Source organism: Protobothrops mucrosquamatus, unplaced genomic scaffold (genome assembly GCF_001527695.2).
Source record: "Protobothrops mucrosquamatus isolate PMUCROS unplaced genomic scaffold, P.Mucros_1.0 scaffold2734, whole genome shotgun sequence".
Classification (NCBI taxonomy): Eukaryota; Metazoa; Chordata; class Lepidosauria; order Squamata; family Viperidae; genus Protobothrops; species Protobothrops mucrosquamatus.
In genome coordinates this window covers 56,965-70,209 of record NW_015388775.1, presented here as the reverse complement: position 1 = coordinate 70,209, position 13,245 = coordinate 56,965, and the positions used below count along the sequence as shown (strand labels likewise).

The 13,245-nt window shown below is 38.3% G+C and overlaps 1 protein-coding gene across 1 annotated transcript in view; it reads right to left on the bottom strand.

Annotated features, from left to right (window-relative positions):
* Window positions 1-1,940: 1,940 nt before the first annotated feature.
* The window catches only part of SUMF1 (sulfatase modifying factor 1), a 57,808-nt gene continuing 46,503 nt past the window's right edge, over window positions 1,941-13,245 (bottom strand). The window contains exons 7-8 of the mRNA XM_015825643.1: window positions 7,335-7,394; window positions 1,941-2,282 (exon numbers count right to left, since the gene is read on the bottom strand). Coding sequence (XP_015681129.1) covers window positions 2,169-2,282; window positions 7,335-7,394 — 174 coding nt within the window. The 3' untranslated portion in view covers window positions 1,941-2,168. The remainder of the gene's footprint in view (window positions 2,283-7,334; window positions 7,395-13,245) is intronic.

Here is a 13,245-nt window from a genome sequence, read left to right as displayed (position 1 = left end):
GCTATCTCCCACAGCTCTACAAAGGTCTGCTGAAAATAAATGTCAACAGCACACTTCCCTAATAAGGGGTGTAAGGAAAAGTCATTCAAATATAACTTGAGATGTCTACCTTTATGCACATTTTCCATATTTGCATAATACAGATGATTTATCTCAGGATTGTCATAGTGTTTCCCTGAAAAGTTATTGGCAGCTATTTCCATTTATAACCCGCAAGTTCTTTCAATACAGAATCACATACTGTAGTTAAAAAGAGCCATGTGGAAGGAAAAATACATTTTTTCCTTATATCAGCTGGTAAAAAAAATCCGTTGTATAGAATGAGACACCTGCAGCATTGAGGACCCTAAAATAACTGTCCTCTTCCAATGAGAGAGACAAAATGGGATTCAGTGATAAGGAGTTAGAAGTAACTTGTCTCCAGAGGTTGTTCCCTGGAAGTTCTCGGAGAAGCAAAGATTTGAAGAGTCTGTTTCCTGATTGGGCCTGGGATTTAGCTCCAGAGCATTATGACTATTGGAACTAGTCAAATCAAAGTGGCAAGTATAGGCATGGCACACCAGGGTTGCTGTCCATTTCTTTTTACATACACATCTAGCCTCCTGGTACAATTACCTTATTCCCCAAGGATTTATTTCCCAGATCAGTGGCCTCCAAAACTCCAGAGAGTCAACACAACCACAGGCCTCTAGGCCAGGGATCCTCAACCGTGACAACTTTAATACTTGTGGACTTCAACTCCCAGAATTCCTCAGCCAGCTTTGCTGGCTGAGGAATTCTGGGAGTTGAAGTCCACAAGTCTTAAAGTTGCCAAGGTTGGAGACCCCTGCTCTAGGCAACACACACCCAAGCACTCAAAGCTAGTACTACCTGTTTATTCTACCACTTTTCCCCAATTCTATACAACTCCTGTTCTTCCATTACTTTTCTTTGTGAGCTCTACTTCTGAGGAACAGTAACTCTTCTATTTACCATAGGCTGCTTCAGACTTCCGCAGTTCCCCAAACACAAACCAGGTCACCCTCTCATACCAATACTGGCACACCTAGCAGCCTCTATGCTCAGCTTTTATAGCCACAAGTTGCCGGGCTATCTAAGGAGAGGTCTTAAAGGGGCAGGATACCAGCAGCTGGCTGGCTATTTTGCAGGCAGCCTGTCCTCCCATAGACTTATTTTATGTTAAATAAAAATAATTTATTTTCTATCATTTCTGGTAGGGGAGGAGGTAAGGTTCAACTGTTTGGGCCCTATAATCTGATTAAAAGAGAAAAATGGAGGCCATCTAATACAAATCTTATCCTTGTGAAGAGGGAGCTTTTTTTGCTGCCCCACATAGATTCCAGGTGCCCACAGGAGGCAGCTGCCTATTAAAAACAACACTTACTGTAAATATTTGCCCCATGGAAGTCTTTCAATGGGGAGGGGGGCAAGAAAAGGTGACCCTCAAAATTTGGATACTGAGGCTTGAAAAATGGAGGTCCTAGGAAGTTATCTGCAAAGACTTGGGTCAGGAATGCTTTCTCCTATAGCTGCCAAACAAATTATTAATTATCGGAAAAATAATCTTCATGAAAAGCAAAAATAAATCATACTAATTCAAACATAAATTACATCAGTATATTCTAGAAAATAGGGTAATGGCTTATTTTTAAAATTACTGATCTTGAACATAAATTGGATTGAAAACCCATTGAAACCAATGGAACAAGAAAGACAGTTGCATCATAAACATGTTGCAAATATGATTACAAACAGCTTTGAAATTTCTTTGGATCACAGTAATCTGTGGTTTTTTTTTCTCCCTACAACCACTGTGTGCTATTCCATCTTAATTAGATATATTATTAAATTAAATATAACATACTTAATTACTTCTGTAAACTGGTCTATCATTTGAATGGTGATAATGTCTTTTGTTAAAAAAACAAAACTATGACTGATATGATTTAGTTCTTCATTTAAAGTAGTTCAATAATCAAATGTATTTCACGTTACGTGCATTAAATGGAAATGCAACCAGGGATCAAAGAAAACAAAAGCTGCTGGCTGAAATATTCAGAATTTCCAGAGTCTTCTGTTTTGGCAAAACAAATGTAGAATCTTCGAGCTGCATCCTTTTTCGCAAAACCTGGTGAGATCTCTCTGTCCTCCAGAGCTGTCAAGCTTTGTCACTTTAAGTAGTCTGGCAGATTGTCAGCAGCGCAACGGAACCCCAGATTGGAAGCGGAGCTGTCAGGCGTATTTTGGCTTCGGGCTGCACATCGATATCTATAGCAATAGGACTAGGAAGGAGAATGAGTGGATTATCACAAGTGTTCCCATGGATGAAACATAGCATAGCATAGCTGCCATAGCATAACATAGCAATAGCTGCCAGGAGGGCTGTTAGTCATTCAAGGGAGTCATTTTCTTTCTAGATTTCACCGAACAGGAAGAGGTCTCCAGAATGGTGCTTCCCATCATGACAGAAATACGTGGCCGAAGAAAATTTGATTCTTACCAGTTGGAAAATACAGGTTAATTTCTTTTTAACTTCCTCCCCACTTTTTAAACACTTCTTTAATTTTATTCCATGACTCCTTATGCCCTCCCAGCAACCACTTTAGTTTCCTTGGAAGAGAAAACCACTTTGTTATTTGAGAATTGCAGCTGTAGGCAAATAAGAAGATCTTTGTTGCCATAGTGATTTCAGTGTCTTGTCACAGTGAAGTGTCACAGTGTCTATGCCAGACGAGTATTAGTGGTGATATACTGAGATGAAAAAAAATAATAGAGAAATGTATTCTGTCTCCATTCTTAAGACCTCCAATCTCCAAGTTAATCATAATCCTGGGGTTATTGAGCTAAACGAATCACATGGAATCATTGCTTCTTCAAACAGCAGCTTTTTATAGGGACTAGCTATATATTTTCGGATGTGTTTTGCCAGGAATTTTTCCTGGTGGCGGGAATACAAACTGTTTGCAGTGTCAAAAAACTTCTGACTTGAGTGTTGTCTAGGGACATAAAGTTTAGCGGGAGCAAACATGTATGTGTGTGTGTGTGTGTGTCTATTTGTATATATGTATATATTTCAGTGGGTAAACTTTTATTACTTATTATTTACATGTTTACATATTAAAATTCATATTTGAACTTTATCTAAAAAGTGCTGTACTATCCTACACATTTTTTGAATTTTTACAATATAGATTTTAAAGGTTCGCAGAGTGTGCAATTCTTTTTTTTTTCCAAAGAAAAGAAATTTAAGGTTTCTGATACGGCGTACCAGAAATTTGCCGGTAATGAACCACAAATTATTTTTGTTAATTTTTTTTACATATGATACATTTCTCTATTGCAGTGAAGTTATAAATAATGGGCACAATCAGCAAAAAAAAAATCTTTATATATATTCTTCTGTGTAATATTTGTATCTTTTGTAACATCATTTTGACAAAGAATACCTATGCTTATACCCAATACTTGTCCCAATAAAATAATTTAATCTTATGTCATATAAACATAAAATAATAGCTTTAAATATATATAATTTTGCATTTCATACATTTGGGTTTCTTTTTGAATTCTCAAGAGAGAATTTCAAATGGCTGCATATTTGGGATTGGCAAAAATATAGAAAACTTCAGAGAAAAAGGAATATTGTGTTTGTGTGATGCTTGTGGCAACCGAAAATGAAGTGGAAATGGCTTTTGATCATACCAATACTATGCAGCGAATAAATATGTTCTTTAAGGAAACCTCTTGCCTTGGACTTCTGTTTTTACTGGTCTCATCTATCCGAACAATGACAGCCTGCTTCTCTTAAGCAGAACATTTTTATGCAAATATGATATATATATATATATTTGTACAGCACAAAATGATTTTTTTAGTGTAAATGTTTCCTTAAATCATACTTTGCCACAGTTTGTCTGATTGAGGTTCTATTTTCACAATAAGCATTTGCTGGCAGGCAAAATAACAAAAATAAGCCAGCATTTAATAACTCTGAATTTAGAAGTGTTACTTTATCTCTCATCAACTGTTCTTAAAGTGTTATATGAAATAAATTAGAATACGATCAAAATCTTTTTTTTTTAAAAAAAATCTAATAGAATTTATGCATTTGTGCTTTTCTGACAAAATAGTATAGCAAAAAGAGCAAATTGCAGGAACTTAATGCAACTAAAAAAATTGAGGGAAAAGATTCACTAGGATTTTCCTTTTTATATTTAAGGAAAAATGATTCACATAATTGTAATGCAGATAAGAAATATTGACTATCTTTGATTTGTATTAACTTTATTATGTCTATACACTCAAAATGGACGGAGACTGGGGACCACCCATTTCTCATAAAGATTATGTACTATTTAACTATGCTTTTAAGTTTTGAAAGTAACAGGAACCTTTAGCAGCCTTAATAAAGAAAATTTATCTTGTATATTGTAGACTAAAATGGGCCATATTACTTATCTCTAAAAAAACCTTTTATCCTGTTAATTTAATCAAATCTGCTAATTAATGTGTGACATTAATTTCACCTCCAAATAAGATCAAGTAGAATATTTGATCTCAGAGTAGAAAGTGGCAGCTGTTACGCAGAAAGTTTTGTAAATGGTTATTAAATAAGATTTTTTAAACATTACAGAAAAAAGTACATTATTTTTAATTAGAATAAATTAAACAGGGAACATTATTTGCTTTGCATAGGATTTTTCAAAAACCTTGGCATTAATTACATTGGGAATTAGCCAAATGGGTGCATAGGCACGTGGATACCTTCCCATTTATAAAATTTGCTTAGGACTTATTTTAAATCAGTTGCTGAGTGCTAAGAGTAAATACTTTTAAAATAGATTTATCCCCAATTTTCAAAGTGTTCTCTTTTTAGGCAACACTTTCACAACTTTCCATATGCTGATAAATACACTATAAGAGGAAATGCCTTCAGTGCAATTCTTTCCCTTTTGTGCACCATGGGAGATGTGTGTGCCCTTTGATGGAGGGCTGCAACCCAAGAAATGAGCAAGACAAAGAAAAGGGCAAGGCCAGGATAACAATTGAACCAGATTCAATTTGAATTATACTTTAAAGAGATGCATCATTTTCACTAAAACCAATTTAATGTAATTAAATGCAATTAAAATGATTAACTGTCATGTTTTTGATTCATTTTCCCTTATGTCATTTTAAAAATTACAATTTGGCAGGAGGGACAGATGGCAGCTATAGTGAGCAGACCTTTGCATAGTTCATCCTATGCTCAAGTTGTGCCTCTTCCTGGCCTGGGGCGGGAAGGGTCCTTCAGATGCTTTAGTAATCTAATAACTGGACTACTGCAACATGTACTACCAGACTGCCCTTGTAGACCCTCTGGAATCTACCATTACTGATTGTCATCTATAAAGCCCTTCATGGCAAAGAGCCTAGTTATCTGAGGGACTGCCTGTCTCCATTGGTTCCAGCCTGTCCAATAGGATCAGGTAGAGTGAGATGCTTCAAGTTCACTCAAACAATTAAATACATTGCCTGGAAATTCATCTCGTCCCGCGAGATTTTAAAACATGGTTTTATTTCCAGATCTGGAATATGGTTGTTTGTTGAGCCCCAGACAAATTTTGTATAGTATGTTTTTTGTTTTGTTTTGTTTTACTGGCTTGGTGATTATTTTTATCCAAGCATATATATTGGTGGTGTGGTGGCCCAGTAGTTAGAATGCAGTACTGCAGACTACTTCTACTGATTCCTGGCTGCCAGCAGTTTGGCAGTTCGAGTGCCACCGGCTCAAGGTTGACTCAGCCTTCCATCCTTCCGAGGTTGGTAAAATGAGGACCCAGACTGTTGGGGGGGGGCAATATGCTGACTCTGTAAACCGCTTAGAGACGGCTGTAAAACACTGTGAAGCGGTATATAAGTCTAAGTGCTATTGCTATTGTTTTTGCTTTTTTCTCTTTTTAACTTTGTAAGTTGCCCAGTGTTGTGCCAGCCTGTGTTCCCAACAACTGAGTCTGAGGAATCTGAGGAGGAGGTGGAGGAGGCCGTTGAGGGGCCATCAGGGTCAGAGGGAGGCTCTGATGAATTACAGGACTCACGGCTTGATGAAGAGCCTGGCCCCTCCAGTCGTGTTTCTGATGAAGCTCGGCTGTGTGAGGAGCATGAGTCAGATTCGGAAGGCTCACACCTGGATGTGCTAATTGATGCTCGCAGACGTCGTCAAGTAGCGAGAGAAAAACAACAACAGTCTATGCGACTACTCCAAAGTAAAAGGAGAAGGCAATGAGAGGCAACGCCCTGGGACTGCTGTATAAAAAGGGGAGGTGTGGGCGGTGCTGGTTGCTGAAGGCAACCGTTTGCAAAGTGCTTCTTGGAATCCTGGTCTGTTCGTCTTGTTTGCAACGTGTTCCTGTGGACTATTTCCTTCCTTTGGACTTGAGTTTTGCTGTTTGTGTTTNCTAGTTCAGCTCTAAAGAATTCTACATGGGTTGCCTGAGATCCTATTATTCTAATTGTTGGTGGCTAAAAGTAGTAGGGATGTGAAGAGCCAAATTGATCCTCAGCCATAGAAACTCACTGGAATGACTTTGGAGCAGTCACCATTTTTCTACCCTGCCAATTCCATAGGGTTATTGTGGGGGAAAATCAGAGAGTAGTATTCAATAAGTAATAACAGATAGCAAAACAAAAGCAGAGCTTAGCTTCTTCATTTCCTCTTGGGTTAAGTTGATTTTAACATACTGTTAGCTGTGACCCAAAGCAGAGACCACTGAGGTGCCATTCAATTATACTGCTCTTGCAGTATCTGGCTTCATCTTTTATATCACACAGTAATGATTCTGGAAATCTAACAAGAATAGCATCCCTGGGCTGAGTAATGGAAAGCCTTGGGGACAAAAAACTAGATGAAAAATCAGTCTGCAACCCTAGAGCTCCACCGAAGATTAGCTTGTGGTCCAATGTTTGTTACACTTGTGATGGCCATAATGGTTTTTCTTTGTCTCAAAAAGGCACTTTGATGTTCTTTAAAAACTCTAAACCCACAAGCTGGCAGTTTTAGAGGTTGGTTGCTGGAGCAAAAAGAAGATTGCCAAGTTCATTGTTGTCTTAAGAAGGTGTGACAGCTAAATTGCCATCAAGCTAAAATTAGAAGACAATTGACATTTTATCTCAGCTCAAATAAACTCCAAGTAGACCTTGCTTATTCATCAAGTTATTTCTATTTGACGTACCACTTCCAATCGGTTCCTGTCTTCATATGTTCACAATTTATTATTTATTAGCTTTTAGTGGATACACAAATAAAGACTGCAGATACTATAATTAGACAAATAATATAGACTTTTTATCATTACCTTATGGCACATATAGGATCCACCTTTCTTCACTCGGTCAGACCCTTCTGAAGGTCCTTTCTGGGGACAAAGGGATACTTATTATTGTTGATCTATGCAAGACTAACTGTAAGTAACAATCAAAGAAATTCAGAGCGATTTCTTGGAGGTCTGAGTGTATCATTGTTCACAAGCAACTACAGCTAGTTTTTAGAGCAAGAAATAACAATTACATTGTTTCAGGAAGGATGACTGGAAGATAATTTGGTATAATTGCTCTAGCCGCAATACAACAGCTATTTCAGTTTTAAACAGCAGCTCTTGTGTCAAGTCTGCATGTAGCACTCTATTTTAGTTTAGTGTGTAATGCATAGCTAGAACTTGATGACAAGGTTGAACCTGTGATGATGGATGGAAAAGGAAAAGGGATTAACAAAATTTTATCCCTTTTTATGGAGTTGTACTATTTATGCTGATATAAGAGCTGAAGATCTCTGGTTAATTTGTCTATTACTGAAAAACTAGTCCAATGATGGATTTGATCAAATTCTGATATGTTTCTTGAAGCTCAGCATTATGGAAGTCTCATTCTTCACACTAGTTTAGAAGACAAATTCCCAAAGTCTAACATTCCATAATTAGATTATTTCTGCTGGGAATTTGTTTTTTGTTTTTCAAATAAATGGATAGCAAATTAATTAATTAATTAAAACTCCTGGACAGTCCCCATCTCTTCCCCTACAAAATCCTATGAGCTACTTGGCTTCACTTATTCAGTGTAATTAGGAGCAGTGGCTAAGTTTGTAATGTTTCAATTACCTCATATCCAAGATTTTCTGGGCAAACAGGTGTTTGAACCTGTTCGCCCCTTTCAAACATATATTTAAAAGATCCAAACATCTCTCTAGATGGAAAAGTAACAGAGCAAGGTTGATATCTGACAACAATTCTGAACTTGTTACTGAGATTTTATCATGTTCATGATTGGTGTAAACAACAGAGTTAAGTAAAAAATTAATACCCTTAACTACTTTTAGTTCTCCTTATATGCATATGTTATTTAAAAACTGATCAAGAACTCTTCTTGGCCCCACAAAAGCAAACATTAATTTAAAATCCAATAATTCTTAACATATCAGGATGGTACACTTTTATGCTCCATGTATAGGATTTTATATGAAGTCTACCCTTTCTGTTTGAAGCAGATGAGATATTTGTTTAGAGTGACTAAGTCCCTTCTAGGTAAGTCACGTATTAGAGAAGGTACCCTTGCAGGACCACCGTAAGGAATTTTCTAGGCTTTTGTTGGATACAGGTAGTCTTTGTTTTGTGACTGCAATTGCCACCAAGTGACAGGATCACTGAGTGAAACATATGACAAAGAGAGATGATGTGAAGCTTGCTGATTGTTGTAGAGCAGGGGTCCCCAACCCCTGGTCCGTGGACCGGTACTAGGCCGCAGCATGCCAGCAACTGGGCCATAGACCAAGCAAAGCCCCATATGTGGGATGCAGGCAGCACACAAAACCATCCCCCCCCCCAGTCCACGGAAAAACCTCTCTCCACAGAACTGGTCCCTAGTGCCCAAAAGGTTGGAGACCTTTGTTGTAGAGAACTCATTCAGATAAAGTTCTCTCAAGCAGTGGCCTATGCTGGATCCATTCCCTCCCCACTTTTTTGTCCATGCATAGGGTGGAGAGATGCTTAAACAAGCAATCTCTTCTTGAGCTGCTTTTCTCCTCAGTGCTGCTCCTGCGTAAAAAAAAAAATACAAGCTGCAAGTGACCTTGGTGACAATGCTCTCACCAGCTGGAAGCTGCTGCCTGAAACTCACCAGACCTTACACTTTTACACTGAAGGCTTTTGTTGTTGTAAATGCATGCATTAGTCAGCAAATTTATTTTTTATTTTTTATTACCATTATTACCATCGTATTTGTGAAAGTTTGCTATCTAATGCAATTGTTATATAAGGACTACATGTACATTAGGATTTGCTCAGAATTGGCTTCTGTCTATGCAGGTCCCATGTAGTTGATTGAGACATAGTTTGTGCTTGGTCATCTTGGAAAAACTCAAGTCAGTTAGTCCTGAGGTTGTGAAAGGGTTGGCTAATTGAGGATGTTACATTGTCATGCTCCATGTATAGGATTTTACATGTCTACCCTTTCTCTTTGGAGCAGAGGGGATATTTCTCTATTTTACATGATCTATATCAGGGGTGTCAAACTCACAACGTCACATGACGTGTCGTGACGTATCACGACTTTTTTGCCATTGCCAGCAATGGGGTGGGCACGGTTTCGCTATGATGCATCCAGCCTGCGGACCAGAAGTTTGACACCCCTGACCTATATCCTGTGTGGTGCTTTCAGTTAGATTGGTACTATATGACTGGAATCACCCTATTTTCACCTTGTTAGACATAGGTAGCCAGATGTTATTCTATGGAATTTCTCTCTGCTTTGAGAGCTTATGTAAAGGTGGATTACAGATGCCATTCTCATAGATTCTATATATCTCTTCTGGGAACCACAGAGGACCAGGACTTGGTTAACTCCTGAAAAATTTATTTATTTATTTATTTATTATTTTAATTTGTATACCGCCCTTCTCCCATAGGACTCAGGGCGGTTCACAGCATATTAAAAACAAATAATATACACAAAATACAAAAAAAATACAAAACACAAAAATACAAAAATACAAAAAATAAACCCCGATAAAAGCCGAATTAAAACCAAATATTATCAGCTGTGTTTCCGATTAAAATACTTTTAAAATTATCCCTGCCTAAAATCCTCCCTAGGTAAGGCCCGCTTGCTGAAAAAGCCATGTCTTGAGGGCGCGGCGGAAAGTAAGGAGATCCGGAATCATCCGGATCTCGGGGGGTAGTTCATTCCAGAGGGTGGGGGCATAATAATCATGTACATGAGTTAATCATGTACATGAGTTCAATTCCCAGTAAAGGTTTGAATCCCATAGAATAACATCTCACTATCACCACTTGATGAGTGTGAAGTAGGATGGAACAGGTCATAGAATGTTCCAGGTGGTGACTGTAACTTCTTCCTCCAAGGACAGCTCTACTCAGTGTTGGTAAAAAAGGAGAAGTCTGGCCCTAGATCCCTGAATTGTGAAATAATTTCGGGATTGACTATTTAATATCTACATAAGCTTCTGGCATCAGTTTTCTATTCGCATGGAATGAATTAAGCAGCTGTAGCTTTCTGTTCTCAGCGGCCAAGTCATGCCACGGTAGTTTACAGTGCCTGGAGGCTATGGGAATCTGGCTGGGGAAAACTTTGACTCAACCACAGCAAGACTGAATATCTGGGTTTTACAGCTCCCTGAGCCCAGAGATTTTCCATGACTGAGTCTGGTAGGATTGCACTTCGTCAGAAAAGTACAGTTTGGGAATCCTTCTGGACTTATGGTTGGAGATCAGGTGGCAGCCCTGCTCATTAGGACTTTTGTACAAATCCATCTTGCACATCAATTGTGCCTGTTCCCATAAGAGGAGGTTCTGCTCATGATAATTTATGTCTTTGTCACTTCTTGGTTGGTCAAAAGCCATACTCACCATCCCACCCCCATCCCCCATCAAGATGTAGTTGACTGTCAAATAAGCTAACCCATTTGTAAAATTGATTTCCCATCTGCACATACCAATGTTTTTCTTAAACAAACTCAAATGGCTTTCACAGAAAAACATAGAAGCATGCCCATAGATACAGTTTTCATCTTACAATCTAAATCTTAAGGCTTAAATCTTGATAGTTGCACAAAATGGTTAAGAGTAACACCTTCATTCAACAACTGCAATCCTGGCATTCCTGTTTGCAGTCATTAAGTGACCAAGTGAATGGAGTCCCAGGGAAGTAGTGCAGGATGCCTGGGAAGATACTGCCTGGGAGGTTCAACTTTGAAGCTGAAAATCCTCCCTGCTGAAATCCAAGCAGGATTTTCAGCCCCTAAGGGAGAGACATTTGCACACAGCCTCATCGGGCCCCATCCATCTGAGGCACCCAGTTCTGCTTACCTTATTGCACTGTCTCTCTACTCTCTGCTTTGCTTTTGGCTCCCTCTCATTTCTAGGGGCTGGCTGAAAGAGCTACCTGTCAAAGGATATCATCTCTCCCCTATGCATGAAAGGCAACTCCTTTGTCGGGGTACAGAAAGAGCTCAAATAATCAGAAATTAAGCTCTGTTCTCAACCCCAGTAAAGGAATTGGCAAGCAGCTCTTTCAGCCAATCCCCAGAGATGAGAGGGAGCAGTCAGCTGCAGCTTGCAATCTGCCCTGCCAGTTTCCCTTTTGACTTTCTTTGGGAGCCGGCAGAGAAAATTGCAAATGGCGATCACAGTATCATGGGGTGCTTGGCAACTGATCAGAAGTCCGAACAGGTTGCCAAGCATCCAGATTGCGATCATGTGACTGCAGGGGGGAGGGAGAGCAAAAGGCAGAGAAGCACGATTCTCCTTACAGCATCTGAAAAAGCTTGTTGTCCAGCTTTTTTTCTTTAAAAAAAAATTAAATAACCTACACATCATTTACACTTGTAGAACAATTGAAAATGATTCTGAATGATTCTAAACTTCCGTTTGTAAAAAAAGAGCTGTGATGCATAGACTGAAATAGATACTGAATAGATCTGTTCAGCAACCATCTATTTCCAAAAGCAGAAAGGCTAAAATTACAGCCATCTCTAAGTTAAGAAGGAGCACTTATCATATTCATGCTTGAATGCTTCTTGACAATCTGATAATTTTCAGTTAACAAAACATCATCATTCATCAGGTCATCATTCTCTTCTTCTTTTTCACATACATTCAGACATAATGGCACCATTAACCATTTTTCATTACTATTAGCAGCAAAATCTTATTGGCTTTCTACTAGTAACTGAAAGAAATGCTGTTCTGCCATTAATAGAATAAGTTGCCAACATGATTAAGAAAACTAAACAGAATGCTACATCAAAAACTAGTGTTTGTGTGTGTGTGTGTGTGTATACATATACATATGTATATGTATATTATGAAGACAAAGTATTACTAAGTTAACCACCATCTAATTTGAATTTAATTGTAACATAGTTTTGAAAAGAATACAACAAACAGCCTGGCTAAATAAATCAAAAATGCTTTTCCAGTTGCCCACAAGCAGCCAACGCTCAGTAATATATTATTCTCATAACCAGCAGTCTTTAGTAATTTCACCCCTCACATATTGTCTACATCATAGACACCCATATTTTATCCTGCTAAATTTATGCAGTGTGAGAAAGAGTACTAACATTTATCTACCTTGAATGCCCAGAGTATTGTGGTAGACCAGACCCTGAGTTTGGAAGGCTCCATAGAAGAAAAATGGATAAAAAACCCTAAAGCTGTCACAGATGATGACTCTTACTGCAGATGGAATTCCAAGCATTTTCAATTCAAATAAATACATGTAGGAATAAGTCAAACAGATTTATTCAATTCAATAAATCAACATTAGTCTTAGTAGACTATCACTTAAATGAGAGCCAGCAGTGTGCTACAGCTGCCAAAAAAGCCAACACAGTCCTAGGCTGCATTAACAGAGGAATAGAATCAAGACCACGTGAAATGTTAGCACCACTTTATAATGCCTTGGTAAATCCACACTTGGAATATATTGCATCCATTTCTGATCACCATTGTATAAAAAAAGATGTTGAGACTCTAGAAAATGAGCAGAGAAGAGCAACAAAGTTGATTAGAGGACTGGAGGCTAAAACCTATGAAGATCAGTTGCAGGAATTGGGTATGTGTAGTTTAATAAAAAGAAGGACTAGGAGTGACATGATAGCAGTGTTCCAATATTTGAGGGGCTGCCACAAACAAAAGGAGGGCAACCTGTTCTCCAAAGCACCTGAAGGCAGGACAAGAAGCAATGGATGGAAAG